Genomic DNA, 19,051 nt, shown 5'->3' on the forward strand with positions numbered 1-19,051 from the left:
ATTTTATAACTATTTTAATTTTTTCACATTTAGTTAGTGATTAGATTTTAAAAGATTCTGTGAATAAGCATAATGCACTGAAGGTAATCATTTGTTTTTAAATTGATAACATACTTTTAGGCTAAATAGTCATAAATGTTCAGGTCTTTAACATGTGGAAATAAAGTTATCAATCATGTCAACCACTTTAGATCAATTTTGATTAATATTTCTGTTATGGTTTATTTATTTATTTTTTTTTTTAACAACAAGTATTTCTAATAATAACACAAAACCTTAAAACATGACAAGACGACTCACGACGCGACACAGTGATTGCATTGAGTAAACATGAATTATTTTTCATTCCACTTAAATTGTATTTATATTTTATCGCGATACAATAAAATTCAGGAATTTTATTTCGATAATAAATAAATGTGGCAAATTAACACACGATAAACTTATATTCTAAATATTTCTCCAAATTAAAAAATTATAATAATTATAAAAATTTAGTACACTGTTGCGATGTCTATAGATAAGCTCTTGGAGCTTGGAATTGGAGATTCATATCACACTTTTTTGTTGTTTTTGTTGTATTATTCAGCAACCCGAGTCTGGAATTCAAAAATATTGATTTAATTTGTTTTTTCTTAAAGAAGATTTTCACAACATACTTTTGTTAAAAGTCACCATTCTTCTGCAGGATCCACGATGATCCCTCTTCTGACACTTTGGACATGGTTTTTCCCTTTTATTACTGCTCAATATCTGACCACGGTCAACGTTTGATTCCTGTTCGACGTAGAAAATAACCCGTCGGCCTTCACATGGTTCAAATAAAAGTAATCCAAAAGTGTTTAAAATACAAACAATCACTAAAATCTTAAAAGTCAAAGAAGCCATTTCTTGGATTTTCCAGTTTTGTATTTTTAATTTTAATAAATAATTTTTCAAAAAAAAAAAACAGAAGCACTTAAATAAGCTTCTTCTTACAAGTTCTAACAATTTTTATCAACTGAATGGCTATCTCTACACTCAAAGCCTTTTTAGTAAAAATGGCCAAGATAACAGAATTATGGAGACTTCTTTTTCGAAATAGGAACTTTATTATATAGCTTCCTCTCTTTTTTTTCGATTGAGGCTAATAATGACGATGGTTTCTCCCAATTGATTATGGCCTATCTAAAGATAGCCAAGTTTTATCTTTTAAAAAAGGTACCGCTAGTATAAGTAGGAACAAAAAATTAATTAACTAAAAGTTAGAAGGCTTGTTAGTTATGGATCATTATGATTATAAGATCTCTTATCAATTTTAGTTTGATAAGATTGGATTTTGTTGAATTTTCGTTATACTGTATGATAATGATGATGGTTTTATAAGTAACGATTGTTTGTAACTGATAAATCAGCTACAACGATATTAAATGGATTCATATGTCAAGATATAATAACGCCCATGGTTTTTGGTGAAACAAAATTGTTGGATTTATATTTTTTTATTAGAAAACTAGTAGGTTTGTAAATATAGCTTTTTACTTAAGTGGAAACGATTTGAAGGTCATTTACAATCAGAACCATGGTCTAGACTCTAGTAAGCCATTAATAGATAATCTATCCATAAAAATGGCCACAAATCTTGGCTATCGGATCTTCTTGATCTTTGGAACTAAATACCTTTCAATAATGTGTCAAATACCGAGATAAGGCCATTATTTGTATCTTTAAAGACTCATGATCTTACAAGACAACGAATATCAAAGGTCTCTGTTTTGCAAAGTAGTCATATCTTTTCTCAAAATATCAATTAGATAAAAAAACAATTCTTCCGAAATCAGATATTTTTTGGAGGCCAATATCCGTTTATGTTTTTTTTTTTTTTTTTTAATTATAGTTTAACATATTAAAAACAAAGTTCACAGTATTCAAAAATTATCTGATTTCACAGAAATAAAAACGAAAAACTTGTTGCTATATTGTATCTAAGTGACATGCTTCAGAAATATTTCACAATTAATTCGGTATATTTAATGTAATTTTTTTCATTTTCTATTAATTTTTTAAATTTAAGAGATCTTAAGTACAGAAAATAATATTTTATAAAGAAAATAGTATTTTAGTATAAGTCTGTGTTTTATTGCATTTTAAATTGCAACACAAATGATTTGAGGTATTTCTTTAAATCTGATAAAGTAAAATCAAAATTATTTAATCTTGATGAAAAAAGTTATCTTACATTTAATGAGAAGTCTATAATTAATTTATCTAAAACATTATGAAAATATGTAGAAAACTAATGAAATTAGACAAGCAAAACTATCATATCGATTTTTTCCCATGAATCGACAAAATATACAATAATTAAAGTTAATGGTGAAATAATTTCATCAAAATCAATTTTGTTAAAGGTATTTTTGTGATAAAAATCATTTTAGAAACGAAACCACGCAGTAAGAAGTATAAGAAAATGTATGTTTTTTTATAATTTGATAAAAAATGCAATGAATTACTTTAAGGAGATGGAACTAAGACGTGAAATGTTTAAATTTTAAATTTACTACGTATTTGCTGTATATAGACAACTTCAATCTCCAACAAAATGGAATTTGAAAGAACAGGGCAGAGGACTACGACATATTGTATGTTTATGATTTGTACCCCCCAACGTTCGTATAATTTGAATATACAATATTTTCTATAGGTGCAAAAAAGTAAAAAAAAAATATAGGTAAGCAATGCAGAGGTTTGTGTGGTAACAGTGCATTTTTATTAAATGAAAGCAAATAATTTTCTTGGAAACCAAAGTAAAATTACTTTAAATAAATGTTACACATACACCACCGTGAACGCTCTAGATTCAATCTTTGGCGATTTATTTTAAGTATTTTTAGAGAAGAGTAAACGCGAACACGGTTTAGTTTTAAAAGAAGGATGATGTTTAGCCTGTAATGCTAGTGAAGTTGCTGCTAAACCGTTCGGACTCGGCGCTAAATTGTAGGTCCCTTCCATTCTTGCAAATTTAATTATACGCACACAAGAATGGTGACTATGAAGTGAAAAAAATGGTTGATAAGTTGGCCTTGCTCTTTTATAAAGTGTCGTATCACACATTTTTATTTATTTATTTAATTCATGAATTTCAAAAACTCAAAGATCTTTCAAAATATTTAAAGAAATAAAAAAAAAAACTAATTCAAAATAAGGTGAACAAATTAATATTTTAAATCAAATAAATTACAGTGTATTTGGGACATAATAAGGTAAGTTTTCACCAAATTTCGTAGAAAAATTTTTGTTTTTGAAAAAGATAAAAATAAAAAACCAAAAACTCGGTTTTTTGAAATTTTCACATAAATTTTGAGGTTATGTGAAAAAATTGTTAATACAAAAGTTGTAGATCTTTTTATTACCTACAACTTTGCTATAGAACTTTTTTCTATAGGATTTGTAGTTTTGCTGGAAATCGAGATATACCATTTTTAGCCATTAAAAACTCAACCCACCCACTTCCCGAACTCGGCTCGCCCGTAATTTATTTTTAATTTAATTTTCATCATATTCACCTCCTTTTCCAATGGGTTTCATTCTACTATGCTTTTTTTTGGTTTCCAAAACTATCGACCCTGGTCTATAAAATAAGTGGTAAATTTCAAAATGGGAATTTTGTTTGGTTTTACAATAAGATACAAAATAATTTTATGGATTTTAAGATTAATCAGTATTAGGTATTATTAAACAATAAGACACAATCAAGATGACACTATGAAGAAAAGATAATGAATCAGATTTCTTGCGTCAGTGTTAACTAGTTTATTCAAAGCCATAACAAAAAAGTTAGTTCTCTTGCATGAATCAGTTACCTTTCCGAGAAAAAGTGCATTTTGTAATACGGTTGTTTACACATGATTGACACAAAATATAATGCATGACTGGGAGGTACGTACTTGCTTTCATAGTAAGTATAAGAACTTTAATAGAATGAAAAAATAATTTTAATTTAATTTTCTAAGAATTGTAAAAAAAATTATTAAAAACTGTTTTAATATTTATGAAAACACCCTTTTCAATGGTTTTAACCCCCAAAAGCGTATGCGTATTTCATGTAGGGATGCAACATCGTTAAAAAAAACATCGATGTTTGAAAACATCGATGTTTTATTTACAGCATCGATGTTAAAAAAACATCGGTTCTATCTTCGATACATCGATGTTTTTCCGATGTTTTTGTTGTTGGACATAAATACGATCTACTGTATTTAAAGAACAAAATTTGTATGTCTTATCTGTTTAAAACCCAAAAACCTAACTTGAATTCAGTTTTAAGGTACCACAAAACAAAAAAATTTATCAACAAAATGAAACATATTTTCTTAATACGATTTTCGTTTTTATTTATAGTATATAAATACTATCAATTCTAAGCAAACGGAGCTCATTATTTCTTAAATTGGATTTACATTGTTTATTTATTTGCTAGAAAGTAATTCAGAAATTGAGTTCAGGAAAAGAAGTTTGGACAGTATAGCAACGGCGTATACAGGGGGGGGGGTCACGGGGTCATGACCCCCCCCAAGAACTCAAAACATAAACAAAAAATTGTTATGTGCTTTGCAAAATGTCGAAGTTTTAGAACATGAACGAAAATGAAAAGTGAACAAATTTTTCGGTATTCAAACCAACAATTTTCCTATATTTGGGGATATTTTTAGCAACCGCTATGGTGGATTAGGATTATTTTGATTCGTTCGATAATATAAGGCATTGATAGGCTACAAGTTTAGCTGTGTTGAAGAGTTTTGTATGGATTTAAAATCCAAATATTTTTTTAATTTTGACTAAACCGATAAGAATATAAGCAAGCTTGTCTAAAGGCAAATTAAATATTTAAGCAAGCTTAGATCACTTAAGATATCCTTCGATAATCAATTTAAGAAAATCTAATAAATATAACTCAATATGTTTTATATTTTAAACCGCCGATAAATACCTCAAAGCTGACGAAATCAGAGCCGAAAATTGTAAAATCCTTAGTGAATGATCTAAAGCATTTCTTTAATTAGTATTGGCGTTTGAAATTTCGAAAAAATATCTACTAAAATATTTTCTGTTATGACAAAAATATTTTTTTGTCTTTACTATTTTCACAGAGGTACCTATTTGAATCCTGTAACCCCCTCGTCTTAAAAAAAATAAAAATTCGCGTACAATTTTAAAACAAAATTACCAATGTTATTAAATTAAAATGATTTTTATTTTAACTTATAAAATAATTCTGGACTAGCGGAAAACAATGCAGAGTTGTTTAAAGGCAAATTATTGAATCGAAAGACTTGTACATTACTAGGGATCGGGTTTCCATGCAAATGCATGTTTTTTTAGGAACACCTCGGAAGCATGGCAACGAAGTATGTACACGAATCAGGATATTTCCTTTAAAATGGCAATCAATCGTTAGTGCATATTTTTGCATATTTTGCATTTATTAGCATTTTTTTTTGCATATTTTGACATATTTTGGAAATAAATGCATGTTTTTCGTGCATATTTTGGCAAAAATTGGCAAAATCAACGAAATTTCACGCTTACAATTTTTGACTAAAAGTGACTGAAAGTCAATTGGAAAAAAGTCAAAAACGTAAGCAAATGCTGTGCAAAACTGGCAAATCAACGTTGTCCAAACTCATAAAAAACACTCTCAAATGATAAATTGGATTATTTAAGAGTAAATTTTCGCCAATTTTATTTATTGTTTTTAAAGAAAACCCCAATATTTCCAAAAAGTTACATCTTTGAACTCGGGAATGGTTTCGTATATAGATTTCATAAAAGTTACGTAAAATCTTTTTATAATTTTAAAGAAATATTGATATTTTACAAATTCATGTGGCCTTAAAAGCATATTTAAAGTGCATACTTTTTTTTAAGAGTATGTTTTGAACGCATATTTTTCGTTTTTAAGTGTATGAAAATCCTATCCCTTTACATTACAATGTACTTTAAGGACAGGATGGTCTTAATTGGTTAGACTTAAGGTTGAACCCTAAACAAAAGCAAACGAATCACACAACGTTTTTGTTTGGTTATTCTTAGAACTCTTCGGAACTGCTCGATTCGATATGCAAAACGAGCAAACTTTAAATTTTTAATTCAAATAGCACATTTTGAAGTTTATGCCTACTATCAAAACTTTTGTAAAAAAAAAATTTGGCATGACCCTCCCCAAGAAGAAATCCTGTATACGCCCCTGCAGTCTAGTGCCCAGAAGCCTGTTTCTATCCTGGGTGATGGTTGCCCCAGCCTCCGAAAACAAACGTTCCGTTGGAACAGACGTAACTTCGATGGGAAGATGTACCATTTGAACCAGTGCAAGTTTTGGAAACAGAGTTTTCATATCTTGCCAAAACAAAATTGCGTCACTTTTAATTGGTGTAACAGGAGATGAGAGGTACATTTCTACTTCTGTTTCACTCATAGTTGCATTGATTGTCGTTGAAGACGATTTATTTTGTATGTTTTATGAGTTATTTTTGATATTTCCATATATCAAAATCCTAATCATCTGCATCTCTCTCAGACAAAACTTTGAAGCTTTGAACACTAGACAAAAAAGATTGAGTTTGAGAGTTCAAGTTCTGTTAATATGCAAAAAAAGAAAAACGAGTAACAAAATGAACGATGTCGATGTTTTGCAAATTTAGCGTCGATGTATCGGCGATGTATCGGCTTGAGAAACATCGATGTATACATCGATGTTTTTCACAAAAACATCGATGTTTTGAAAACATCGATGTATCGTTTGCATCCCTAATTTCATGTATTACAAAGAGTTTTTGGAATTTTTTGAAAATTGTGGAGCGCTTTACCATCAGGCTAACTCACTGCTGAAAATTAGTATGATAAACTACTGCAGCAAAAGCTGAAGTCTGATGAAAACAAGGCAGAGAAAAACTCACACAGAAAAACTCACTCTTGCCGAATTGGGTCCCAGGTTACAAATTTAATACGAACACTGTAAAAATAATAAAGTTGAGTGGACTGTATATTTATGTATTCTGATTAACCAAATTAAATGAAACACAAAACAAACTTTTCTAGTGGGACCATGCGTCCTGTTTATTCGGCGATATTTTTCGACTGACTCAACTTGGGTGTGGGATGAGGATACAAAACAAAAGAAAACACACACAATGGCTGATCGCCTGTTGATCTGAGTTGGTGTGTGTGCTGAGAGGTTTCTCCTGCGGGTAGGCACGGATTATTTAACATCCTGCCCACTTTAAACCTTCGGTTTAATATTTGATGATTGTTGATCTTCGATGCGTTGGGGGCTTCTTCCGAATAGCATTTGCTCAAGGACATTGGGAAAACCATTGGCGCCCCAGAGTGTTTGTAAATGCCAATGGAAAAAACCAAGTCGATTCGGGTAATACATATGTAGTTAATTGACTGAGGGGATCTTTGCTCGTATAGACCCCTTATAGTGAACTATTTGGCAGACTAAAGATCCAAGTAAGAACGCACACTCAAAATTAAAAAGTTTAAAGGTTATTCTTTGCAGGCAATAACCTTTCTGCAAGAATGTGCGCTGTGATGAATTTTGTCTCATGAACAAATGATTCCTCCTGCAAACGCACACTCAAATTCGAATTGTGAAAAGGATGCCGTTTGAAGACAATCTGCTTTTCTGGAAGAATGTGCGTTTTGAAGAACGCACACTCAAAATAAAATGTTAAAGGTTTTAAAGCAATTGCCGGTTGTTGAATTTTTTGCATACTAATTTTTGAAAAACGGTATATTTTTTTTTTTCTTTCTGAAACAGAGTTGAAATAGAGACAAATTTATTGCTCTTGCACAATAAATCTATCATATTTAAATTTAATTCAGTTAAAAAGAATATAGATGCATGTAGATGCAAATGTACTAGCATTTTTGTTCTACATGATACTCTTTGAAAATTGGCTATGATTTGATTTTGCTTGGTTTGCTTAAGTTTATTTATTGAGGTTGATTTATGACTTTGCTTACAAGAATTTGATTTCTAGGTTAATTTGTGTTATTTGAAAATAACAAATTGAACAGGTTTCTTGCACAAGTGGAAATGAAAACTTTGTTTTTATCAATTTATTGTTTTTCAATTGGTAAACCTTTTTTTTATATTGGATATAAAATGTGATCGATCTGATATAGCTGATCTGAAAAGGACACCCTATGTAGGCGATCTGCTTTCCTGCAAGAATGTACGCTCGGATGAACTTTGTCTCATGAACAAATGATTCATCTTGCAAACGCACACTCAAATTTGAATTGAGAAAAGGACACCCTATTTAGGCGATCTGCTTTCCTGCAAGAATGTACGCTCGGATGAACTTTGTCTCATGAACAAATGATTCAACCTGCGAAGCACACTGAAGGTGAAAAAGTGAAAGTAACGTTAAAGGGTTACCCTCTGTGGGTAACTGCTTTTCTGGAAGAATGCAAGCTGGGATGAATTTTGTCTCAAGAACAAATGATTCACCCTGCGAACGCACACTCAAAATCGAACTGTGAAAGGGATGCCCTTCGTAGGCAATCTGCTTTCCTGAAAGAACGTGCGTTTTGTAAGAACGCACACTCAAAATAAAAGGTTTAAAGGTAAGAAGGTTTATAAGCAATTCCTGGTTGTTCAATTTTTTGCATATACTAATTTCGGAAAAAGGTATTATGTAGATTAAATGTACTAGCAGTTTTGTTCTGCATGATACTCTTTGAAAATTTTTCTATGACTTGATTTTGCATAGTTTTCTTAAGTTTATTTATTGAGCTTGTTTTATGAATCTGCTTTGAAAGTGAATGAAAAACTTTGTATTTTTTTTTTTTTTTTTAATTTATTATTATTCAATTGCTAAACCCTTTTTTTGTTTATTGGATATAAAATGTGATTGATCTGATATAGCTGCCGTTTCTGGAGCAGTTAATGGAAGACTCATTTTTTATTATGTACTATGTTTTTGAGGTGTTTTGTATTGGTGAACATTTGATTTCAACTGATGTTTTTGGATTAAATTTAAAATTTTTAACAAATGCTTCATCTTGGTTTCATGTTAGAATGTACGCCGGGATGAATTTGTCTCCTGAACCAATTATTAACCCTGCGAACGTACACTCAAGTGAAAACGTGAAAGGGTTACCCTTTGTTGGTAACTGCTTTTCTGGAAGAATGTACGCTTGGATGAATTTTGTCTCAAGAACAAATGATTCACCCTGCGAACGCACACTATAATTCGAATTGTGAAAAGGATGCCCTTCGAAGGCAATCTGCTTTCCCTTTTTGGAAGAATGTACGCTGGGATGAATTTTGTCTCAAGAACAAATGATTCACCCTGCGAACGCACACTCAAAATCGGATTGTGAAAAGGATGCCCTTCGAAGGCAATCTGCTTTCCTTTTTTGGAAGAATGTACGCTGGGATGAATTTTGTCTCAAGAACAAATGATTCACCCTGCGAACGCACACTCAAAATCGAATTGTGAAAAGGATGCCCTTCGAAGGCAATCTGCTTTCCTTTTTTTGGAAAAATGTACGCTGGGATGAATTTTGTCACAAGAACAAATGATTCACCCTGCGAACGCACACTCAAAATCGAATTGTGAAAAGGATGCCCTTCGAAGGCAATCTGCTTTCCTTTTTTGGAAGAATGTACGCTGGGATGAATTTTGTCTCAAGAACAAATGATTCACCCTGCGAACGCACACTCAAAATCGGATTGTGAAAAGGATGCCCTTCGAAGGCAATCTGCTTTCCCTTTTTGGAAGAATGTACGCTGGGATGAATTTTGTCTCAAGAACAAATGATTCACCCTGCGAACGCACACTCAAAATCGGATTGTGAAAAGGATGCCCTTCGAAGGCAATCTGCTTTCCTTTTTTTGGAAGAATGTACGCTGGGATGAATTTTGTCTCAAGAACAAATGATTCACCCTGCGAACGCACACTCAAAATCGAATTGTGAAAATTATGCCCTTCGAAGGCAATCTGCTTTCCTTTTTTTGGAAGAATGTACGCTGGGATGAATTTTGTCTCAAGAACAAATGATTCACCCTGCGAACGCACACTATAATTCGAATTGTGAAAAGGATGCCCTTCGAAGGTAATCTGCTTTCCCTTTTTGGAAGAATGTACGCTGGGATGAATTTTGTCTCAAGAACAAATGATTCACCCTGCGAACGCACACTCAAAATCGAATTGTGAAAAGGATGCCCTTCGTAGGCAATCTGCTTTCCTGAAAGAATGTGCGTTTTGTAAGAACGCACACTCAAAATAAAAGTTTAAATGTCACCCTTTGTGGGCAATAACCTTTCTTCAAGAATGTGCCTTTTCTGTTAAAGCGCATTCAGAATATAAAATTTTAAAAGGTTACGATGCATCGGCAACATTTTATCTGCAAGAATGTGCGTTTGTAAGAACGCACTGTCAAAATTAAGAAAGGATAAGGGTCGTTCTTTGTGGGCAATAACCTTTCTGCAAAATGTGTTTTCTGTGAACACGCATTGAAATTTGCAAGATAATAAGCTTTAAGTGAAAAATCCATCTTATAGGTATTTAGACATAGGTACTATGTAATATAGCTAGACTAATGTGATTTTTACCGTTCATAAAAAATCCTACTTTCTAAATTAAGATGAGAAATATATTCATATAGGAAGCAAGCTTGCATGTTTTGTTGCTTTCGCTCAAAATATCAGAACAATCGTATGATTTCGCTAAAGTATACCGACCCATTTTTTTTTTAGTTATTGCAATGAGACCTATTTCATTGGATGTTTAGAGCGATTGCTTTGTTATTTAAATAATAATTAAACAATTTATCGCAGATGCAGTTTCATTCAACCTTTTCTGTAAATTTTGAAAAGTTGCTAAATGGCTAAAGTTTTCATTGTAGGTATCCTTTTGAAAAGCTCAAAATTATTTTTTTTTATAATGAATACAAATTTATCGGTTGTCACCACAGTACGGATTTAGGTATCCGAATTCTTAAATTTTGAAGTGGCATTTGCAATTTATCTCCCAGTTACAGAATGAACTTTTTTTTTTGTTTGTTGACTTATTATTTGTAATAGTCCTTTAATTGTATGTATAAGTAATTGCATTGAGCATAACTTATTCAATTCTATTATAACTTTGTATGTACATATGTGAATTTGAGCAAAACAATATGCATGCGATGCCATGTTGTCAAAGCTTTATAGGCATATAGGTACTTATTGTCATTACCAACCTTATTCCACTGATTAGGTAACTGCAGAAAATTGCAACAATTCTAATTCTAATAAGAAATAACGAACGACTATTTCTTTATGAACCTCACAACAAAATTAAAGATATGTTGCCATAATCACTGAAATCATTTGATATCTCATATGAAGACAATGAGCTTTTCCCAGTTGCACCTACCATCTTCGTCTCAATTCGACCCAAAAGGAGGCAGATAAACAACAACAAAAAATTAATTCAAAAGAAACAACAAGTATGTGAGGATATTGCCAATTGCCCCAGCTACCGCATGTCAATCGCTTACACATCCGATCGAGATACATAATATGTACATACGTACCTAAGTACCTACGGCAATATCCTAACTAAATGAGACGCAACCCATACATGATTGACAAAACACAAAAAGAAAATAACAGAGCGCCACCATCACCATAATTTATAATGGAGCCTTACAAACATTGCTATCCTTTTCTATGTTTGTTTCATAATTAGGATGGGAGATGATAAAATACACTTCGCACAAATTTGATGGCAAATGTTTTTTTTTTTTTTTTTTTTTTGCAGGAGAGACAAAAAACTCTGTACTTTTGACGACGAAGCTGCATCGACAATTTAAGCTTTAAAATTGGTTTAGAGGTAGTGCTGAGAGTTGTAACTAGCTTAATTTTTTTTAAATATCTTTATTAAAGGAGATTTTTACAAAAATAAATGTATTTTATATGTTGTTTTAACACCCAACGTTTTGTAAATAAAAATGCATTATTAATTCAGCAATTTTATTAATATATCTATAATTGCTCTTGCAATTTACACTTTTTATTGATTGCCTCAATAATCACCCATTCAGTTATCAGATTCATAAATCTCACTTTAAATCTCCCAAATAGAAAACAACATAATAAGTAATGGAACTATTACCACAAACAAATAAAACAACAACAAAAAACCTCACGCCGAATCAAACAAGTAGTTGGATGATTATCCTATCGATCATCTCAAGAAAACAAAACAATTCAATTCAACAGCACATCTGAACCTCAGACTCAACGCAGAAAGAAACAATATTTCTGATAATTACTAAAGCAGCGCGAAAATAAAGTTCAAATAACACAGCAATAATAATTTCTAATCGCTTCGGGTGGTGCGACGATCAACGATTGTGATCCCACCCATCATAAAAAAAAATCTCTCTGCAACAAATTCCCAGCCTGAACCCAAAATTAAAAAGGGTTATAGACCGATTGTATATCTACCTACACGAGAAAAAATGTAGTTAGGTACCTAATCCACTTGAAAAACAAAACTCTTTGCTACATACAAAAAGGACAATGAAAACGACCTAACGGGATTTTCTATTTTCAACAGCTGCACTAAACCAGAGCATCAGGGCAACAATAACAAACCCTAAGAAAGAAAAGATTGGTCGCGACATATAAGTAGGTACATACATTGACTTTGAAAAAGATAATTGCAAATATAAATCTATGCAAACATCGTTTGATAGGTATGTGTGTCGTGCTATACATACCACCATATACCCATATCCTAATAAGACTCATCTTCAAAGAAAGATGGATGGAGCCAAACGCAAATAGCAATAAAACCATCAGGCGTTTGAGTAGTAGGCAGCTATGAACACGAACTACGAGAATATGATACCAACACCATCTAATGAAATTCTAATAGCTCAAGCATCGCGTCGTACCACGATATAACTACATACATCAACTTCGCATTCGCACAAAGAAACCATGCACTGAAAAATACAAATTCCTTGACTGTAAATTCCAACAAAGAAAAAGGATAATCTACCTATACCTACATAAATTTGTATATATTCGAGTGGCACGCGACGACGAAAACCAAATTCTTTGTTACATGCCTATAAATAAAAATAAAAAAAAGGAAACAATAAAGATGACCTAACGGGATATTCTACTTCAGCAGCTGCACCACAAAAGAAAAGGGATCGACGACAACAAACCTCAAAACAAGAAAACAAAACAACAAACAAGTGTAAGTAGGTAGGCTAACTGGATGCCGATCATTTCAGTAAGTATATGGTGCAATAAATACCACATACGCAAAGGGATAACTTCAATAAACATGTTATTCAAATGGTCAATACCTGTAGCTATGTATGTCATACATGAATCAAAAAATTGATTCAGTCGTCTCAAAATGAAAAATTTTCTACGAACAAATTGATGTTCTTTAAAAACTTGCTGTTAACAGGCGCCAAGACATAAAAACAAAATACATAACAAAAGACAAGCCGCATACCTAAATACAACTTAATGCGTAGATGAAAACACTGATTGGAGTGTTGATTGTAAGAATGAATCAATATTATTATGTGAATAATAGGTAGGTGGGAACATAGTTGCAAATTAATTGTTAAATTCGAAAGCTAAAATCAATTCTGATTTAGAACCACTTTTGAAGAATGCAAATAAATTTTATCATCGTATGTAGGTACATAAGGTAGGTGTCTTCATTATCTATGCGTCAGTAAGATACTTTGATGCCTTACACTTTTGTCATAAAATAGAAAGAGTGAGGATCATCTCATTGTATAATTTAACGGCACACGACGAAAGGATGTATCTAGGCATACATACAAGTGGGTACCTCTCCTATGACAAAAACAAATACAGTGTGCCAAAACAACCATAAAGATTCACATTTGCATCGCAGTTGAGTAGTTAATTACAACAACAAATCTGAAAACAAAAAATAATAAAATAAAAAAAAAAAAGAAAACAAAACCCATCCCAAAAACATGACTTAACAAGATCCATCGGAATTTACAAAGTACGAAAATCTTTTCCAAGATAGAACCACAGCTGCGCACAATAACAAAACAAACATACAAAAAATAAACGAGACGAAGATGAGATGAATACAATATCAGTCACGTAGGCGATCTGAAAGGGTTAGATACCTACTACTATTACATATGTATGTGCAATAGAAATAATTTATGACCTGCAATAGCTGTGGTGACTTTGTAGAATAGTAAATAGAGCACACACACTTGTTTCTATTCTATTGAAGTATTATATGTGAAATGTTAAAGTTTTCAAGATCTTTGTAGGTATATACAGGAGAGTATCTCAAGATAGATCCCTGACCATTTATATGTAAGTATTTTTTGTAAGGGAAAAAGGCGAGATTATTGCCGTATTTCGATTTATAAATTGTAAATTGTAGCTGATATTTATTTGATTTGAATATCACTTACTAGCTTTATGTATTTTCATCTGATTGATTTGACTTTAAACAAAAATAAACTCACAACACAAACACCATGTACCGATATTCTAAGGTCTTTTTTAATAAAGTTTTTTTTTTTACGTTTATGTATTTATGCAAATAATTTAAGGTAGGTCACTTGGTGTCGATTTCGGCGTCGAAGGACCTTGTAAAAATAATAAAGTTGAGTGGACTGTATATTTATGTATTCTGATTAACCAAATTAAATGAAACACAAAACAAACTTTTCTAGTGGGACCATGCGTCCTGTTTATTCGGCGATATTTTTCGACTGACTCAACTTGGGTGTGGGATGAGGATACAAAACAAAAGAAAACACACACAATGGCTGATCGCCTGTTGATCTGAGTTGGTGTGTGTGCTGAGAGGTTTCTCCTGCGGGTAGGCACGGATTATTTAACAAACACGGTGAGTTTTTTTAAAAGAATCTCGGCTTTGTTGGGAAAAAAAATCAACAAGAATACAAATTAAATTGGCTTCTCTAATGCACCGGATTAAGAGTTCATTTAGACCATAATTTACACGATTTTGAGGTTCATAAAAAAGAAAACGCGATCGAAGATGTCTTGATGGTGGATATACACTTACCAGGGACAAAAGAAAATTGCTATTAAAAGGGGCAGTGCGTAAAAAATATGATTGAAAAGTATTTACGTCGAACAACAAGAGTTTGAAGGCCAAGAAGCGGACATCTTGTTGGGATACGGATGTTCCAATTTAGACGATGAACTGCAATATGAGAAATTTTTTTTTTTTTTGTATATTTTCAATTCTCTTAAAATGAAAGATGACACTGAGATCTTTCTTTTCCTTTAAAATTGAAAGTTTCGTGCCTTCGATAGCGTATTGAAAAATAAAAGGTAAAAAGCTCCTTGAAAAAGATAGAGAATGGCATTTGGCTACATTTATAAACAGTTGATTGCCTGAGCACCATTCAGACCAGGACTGCAGGTCGCTTTGGAGAATAACGCAATCATTTAATGATTTGATAAAACGAAAAAATTTAATGTCGTTCGAGAACATCAAGCAAAAAGTGTTTTTTTAGGAAATGAGGAATAGCATTAATCAGCAACAAGAATAGAAGGGGTCCCAAGTGTCTCCCTTGTGGTACTCCTGAGGTGATCTCAATTACATCTGATAACACATCATTCACACGCATAAATTGTTTTCTGCCTTTCAAATACGATTCAAACATTAAGAAGATTTCCACAATTGATTTTTTAAGAAAATATTTTAATATTAATAAGCATGTACATAGCACTAATATGGAATATTTCCATTTTCAGTCGGGTTTTTTGAGATGAAAATTCTATTCAAAATGAAATATGAAGTTCATTATAAATTGAACAAAGTTTAAGCGGAATAAATTTATTTTAAGAAAAAATCTTACTGTTGGAAGATGGAATTTGAAATGGAGATTACCTTATTTTAAAGTTTAATTCTTTTCCGTTAGGGACATATTTAAACACATCAATTATTTGATGGATTGATTTTTTTTTGGGAAAAAATACTTCAAAGTTAATTATGTATGTTTTAAATAAAAATAATACATTCTTTGGGCATCTTTTTTAGATCAGCAACAACCCAATTAAGAAATAAGCTTTTTCTCATTCATCCATCTTTATATGATAAAAACCTTGGTCTTCCCACCAATAAGATGGGGTTGGGGTCAAAATTCTGCCGGGGTCAAAATTCTTTTGTCAAAATTCTGCTTTACAAAATTCTGCTTTCAAAATTCTGATTTTCGAAATTCTGTTTTCAAAATTCTGTTTTTCAAAATTCTGCTTTTCATAATTCTGTTTTTCAAAATTCTGCAAAAAATTAAAAAAGGGTTTGGAAAATGTTAAAAAGCGCGCGCTTTTAAAGCGCGCTTTTTAACATTTTCCAAACCCTTGAAAAATGATCTGCTTACCTTGATTTCTTACCTTAGTAATTTGTCATTCTTTGAATGCATATTTATTTTTGTTTTAAAAATGAATAAATTTGAAAATATTAAGAAAAGGTTTTTAATACTAAAAATTTCCGAAAATAATTCAAAATTTATTAAATAAAGATGAATATTCAAAAATTTTAATAAGAAAAGGAATATTTTGTATCAAACAACATCGGTTCCAATAATTTATAGAATTTATTCAAAGAAAATCAGTCTATGCATTTTAAAAAATATTTGCGACACTAAAACAAAAACTTTAGGAAAGTACCAATGTTGAATTACATTAATGAGGTGTATTTTTCTTTAGTCAACGCATATTCTATAAAAAAAAAAAACAGAATTGGCAGAATTTTTTTGGTTAAGTATAATAATGGCAGAATTTTGAAAAGCAGAATTTTAAAAAGCAGAATTTTGAAAAGCAGAATAGAAGAAAAAACAGAATTTTGAAAAACAGAATTTTCGTTAAAAAAGCAGAATTTTGAAGACAGAATTTTGACCCGATCCCATAAGAAATTATCTTAACTGTATTGGGTTTATATTTAATCAAACTGCTTTGTTAAATTTGAAAAGCTATTTTCAAAAGAAAAAAAAAGAACTTAAATGGGCTTAAAAACGGCAGAATAAGATTTTTTTGACTTGGTATAGGTCAGGGTTGACAGTATTGTCCATCAAAAACCTTCAAAAAATATTATGTAAAATAATTTTATAGGTACATAATAATAAATTATTAAACATAATAACACTTTTTTTATTTTCTTATCAATTTTTGTAATTTTTCTTAAATCAGTCAAAACAAGTCAGCTGAATTTGGGACAAGGTTTCTTCAGTAAACCCAAAATTTTTTTACTTTTAGGATCTTTTCTTTTCATATTCTTTTCCCTGCAAATAAAACTAGTCCTGAAATTTAATTCCAAGGAAACCCGGAGGAACAAAAACCCAACCTGTCCTAATTTCACTGATAATATTTCTCCAGATTATTTTTAAGTGCTTGATCTAATTCCAACGTCGATATTTAAAAACCTATAAGTAAAATACCTATAATCTCCACTTTATTACAAACAAACTTCAATTTGTCAAGAAAACAATTAATTATGAAACAACAATTATTTACTATTTAACAAGAAGAGTTAACGATTGATAACGATTTAGAATTCTGCGAATTGAAGCTACAATCAGCTGGTGAAAACCAAAACAAAAATCTGTAATTCCCCAGATACTATTCGAGATAAGATCTTTGCAAATTTCTAAATTCTCACATTCAAATCACTATTTTTTTTTGTTCGGTTCAAGTTAAATCAATTTCGCAGCATTTCATTTAAAAACCCGTCCTCTTATTAAATGATATTTTATTCAACGAAAGTCATTTAACTGTTTAACGTGGGAGGATCCAAGTTCAAAAAATTTAGTAAAAATATTCATAAAACACGACTTGTTATCAAAACTCACCATAAAATGGCATCTTCAGTTTTAAAAATTCGAACAGTTATTGGAATACTTGTGATAATGAACATATTTGAAGCCCTTCTGGCAATGCCAACCAACGATCTAGAATCCCTTGGAAACTGGAGAAGAAAACTACAAACTCTACAAATTCTAGAAGTTCCATGTAAAAAAGAAGATCACACTGGCAAATGTCACACTGAAAGACCAAAATATAACAGAAAATTTAATAAAAAACGAAAACCAATAAAGCGATAGTGTCTACCAGTGCATCGGGGTGTGTATATGGTAATTAGAACTTAACCTTTGCCATATGATAATGTGATAATGGAACTATACAACTTTCTTAGTCAAGCCATATGTGACTAAAAAACCCAATCAGTAAACAATGACAATACCATCGAATAACAAGTATACAAAATTGATAATTTAAGACTTTTAGCACGGTATTGCATAAAGTTGGAAAAACAAAAAATAATGCCTTTAAAGTATTTAATATTCGTGTTGCTCATTTGGAATTGTGTCAGTTTAATTCGGTTTTCAATGGCATTTGCAGTAGTTTCTTACAAATCGAATAACACTATTATTGCAAATAGAATTCTCTTAGACTCAGTGCAAAGGTGTAGACTGGATTTTAGAGGAAGATGCAGAACAACAACAACTACGACTCTTGCTCCAGATGGCTCATGGATATGGTCATAATTTATTTAACAAAACAAAACAAAAAATAGTTTTTAGTTGCAAATAAATAAGTTTTTTAATTGTTGTGTTTTTTTTTGTAAATGAAAAGTTTTTTTTTTTGTGTTTCGTCAATCTGTCATAACTCATAAAAAATGGCCTGCAGAAAAATTGAACTTCTTGGAATTAATTGCCAAAAATATTAGCCATATGAAAATTTTCAGTTAAGATCTCAAGAAATGACATCAAAGAGAATTTCTGATCTCCTTTTTTTGTAGCAAAGTTTGAAATAGGATCTTGCAGAAAATTCTTTTGATTAATTTGTTTTCTTGTGAAATTTGCATGAATGGTTTTTGCTCATAAAAAATAAATATATTGATTTCATTCAAATATTTATCAAAGGTCGTCTTGCAAAACAATAATAATAAAAAAAAAAAATAACTCAAATAAATTCATCAACTCTCCAAATGAGAAAGAAATGTCTACGTCA

At 31.2% G+C, this 19,051-nt stretch overlaps 1 protein-coding gene across 2 annotated transcripts; it reads right to left on the reverse strand.

Annotated features, from left to right (window-relative positions):
• Nucleotides 1-233: 233 nt before the first annotated feature.
• On the reverse strand, nucleotides 234-18,602 carry LOC129911867 (uncharacterized). 2 transcript variants are annotated; one of them, XM_055989849.1, is made up of 3 exons: nucleotides 17,890-18,602; nucleotides 660-806; nucleotides 234-599 (listed from the first exon to the last, which is right to left on the reverse strand). In XM_055989849.1, exons 1-3 carry the CDS (start codon nucleotides 17,900-17,902, stop codon nucleotides 586-588), a joined length of 174 nt encoding a protein of 57 aa, XP_055845824.1. In that variant the 5' UTR covers nucleotides 17,903-18,602; the 3' UTR covers nucleotides 234-585. The 2 variants fall into 2 exon arrangements, with proteins under 2 accessions (XP_055845824.1, XP_055845823.1); XM_055989848.1 differs by lacking the exon at nucleotides 17,890-18,602 and having other exon boundaries at nucleotides 249-599; nucleotides 660-1,365.
• Nucleotides 18,603-19,051: the final 449 nt, after the last annotated feature.

Source organism: Episyrphus balteatus, chromosome 2 (assembly GCF_945859705.1).
Source record: "Episyrphus balteatus chromosome 2, idEpiBalt1.1, whole genome shotgun sequence".
NCBI lineage: Eukaryota > Metazoa > Arthropoda > Insecta > Diptera > Syrphidae > Episyrphus > Episyrphus balteatus.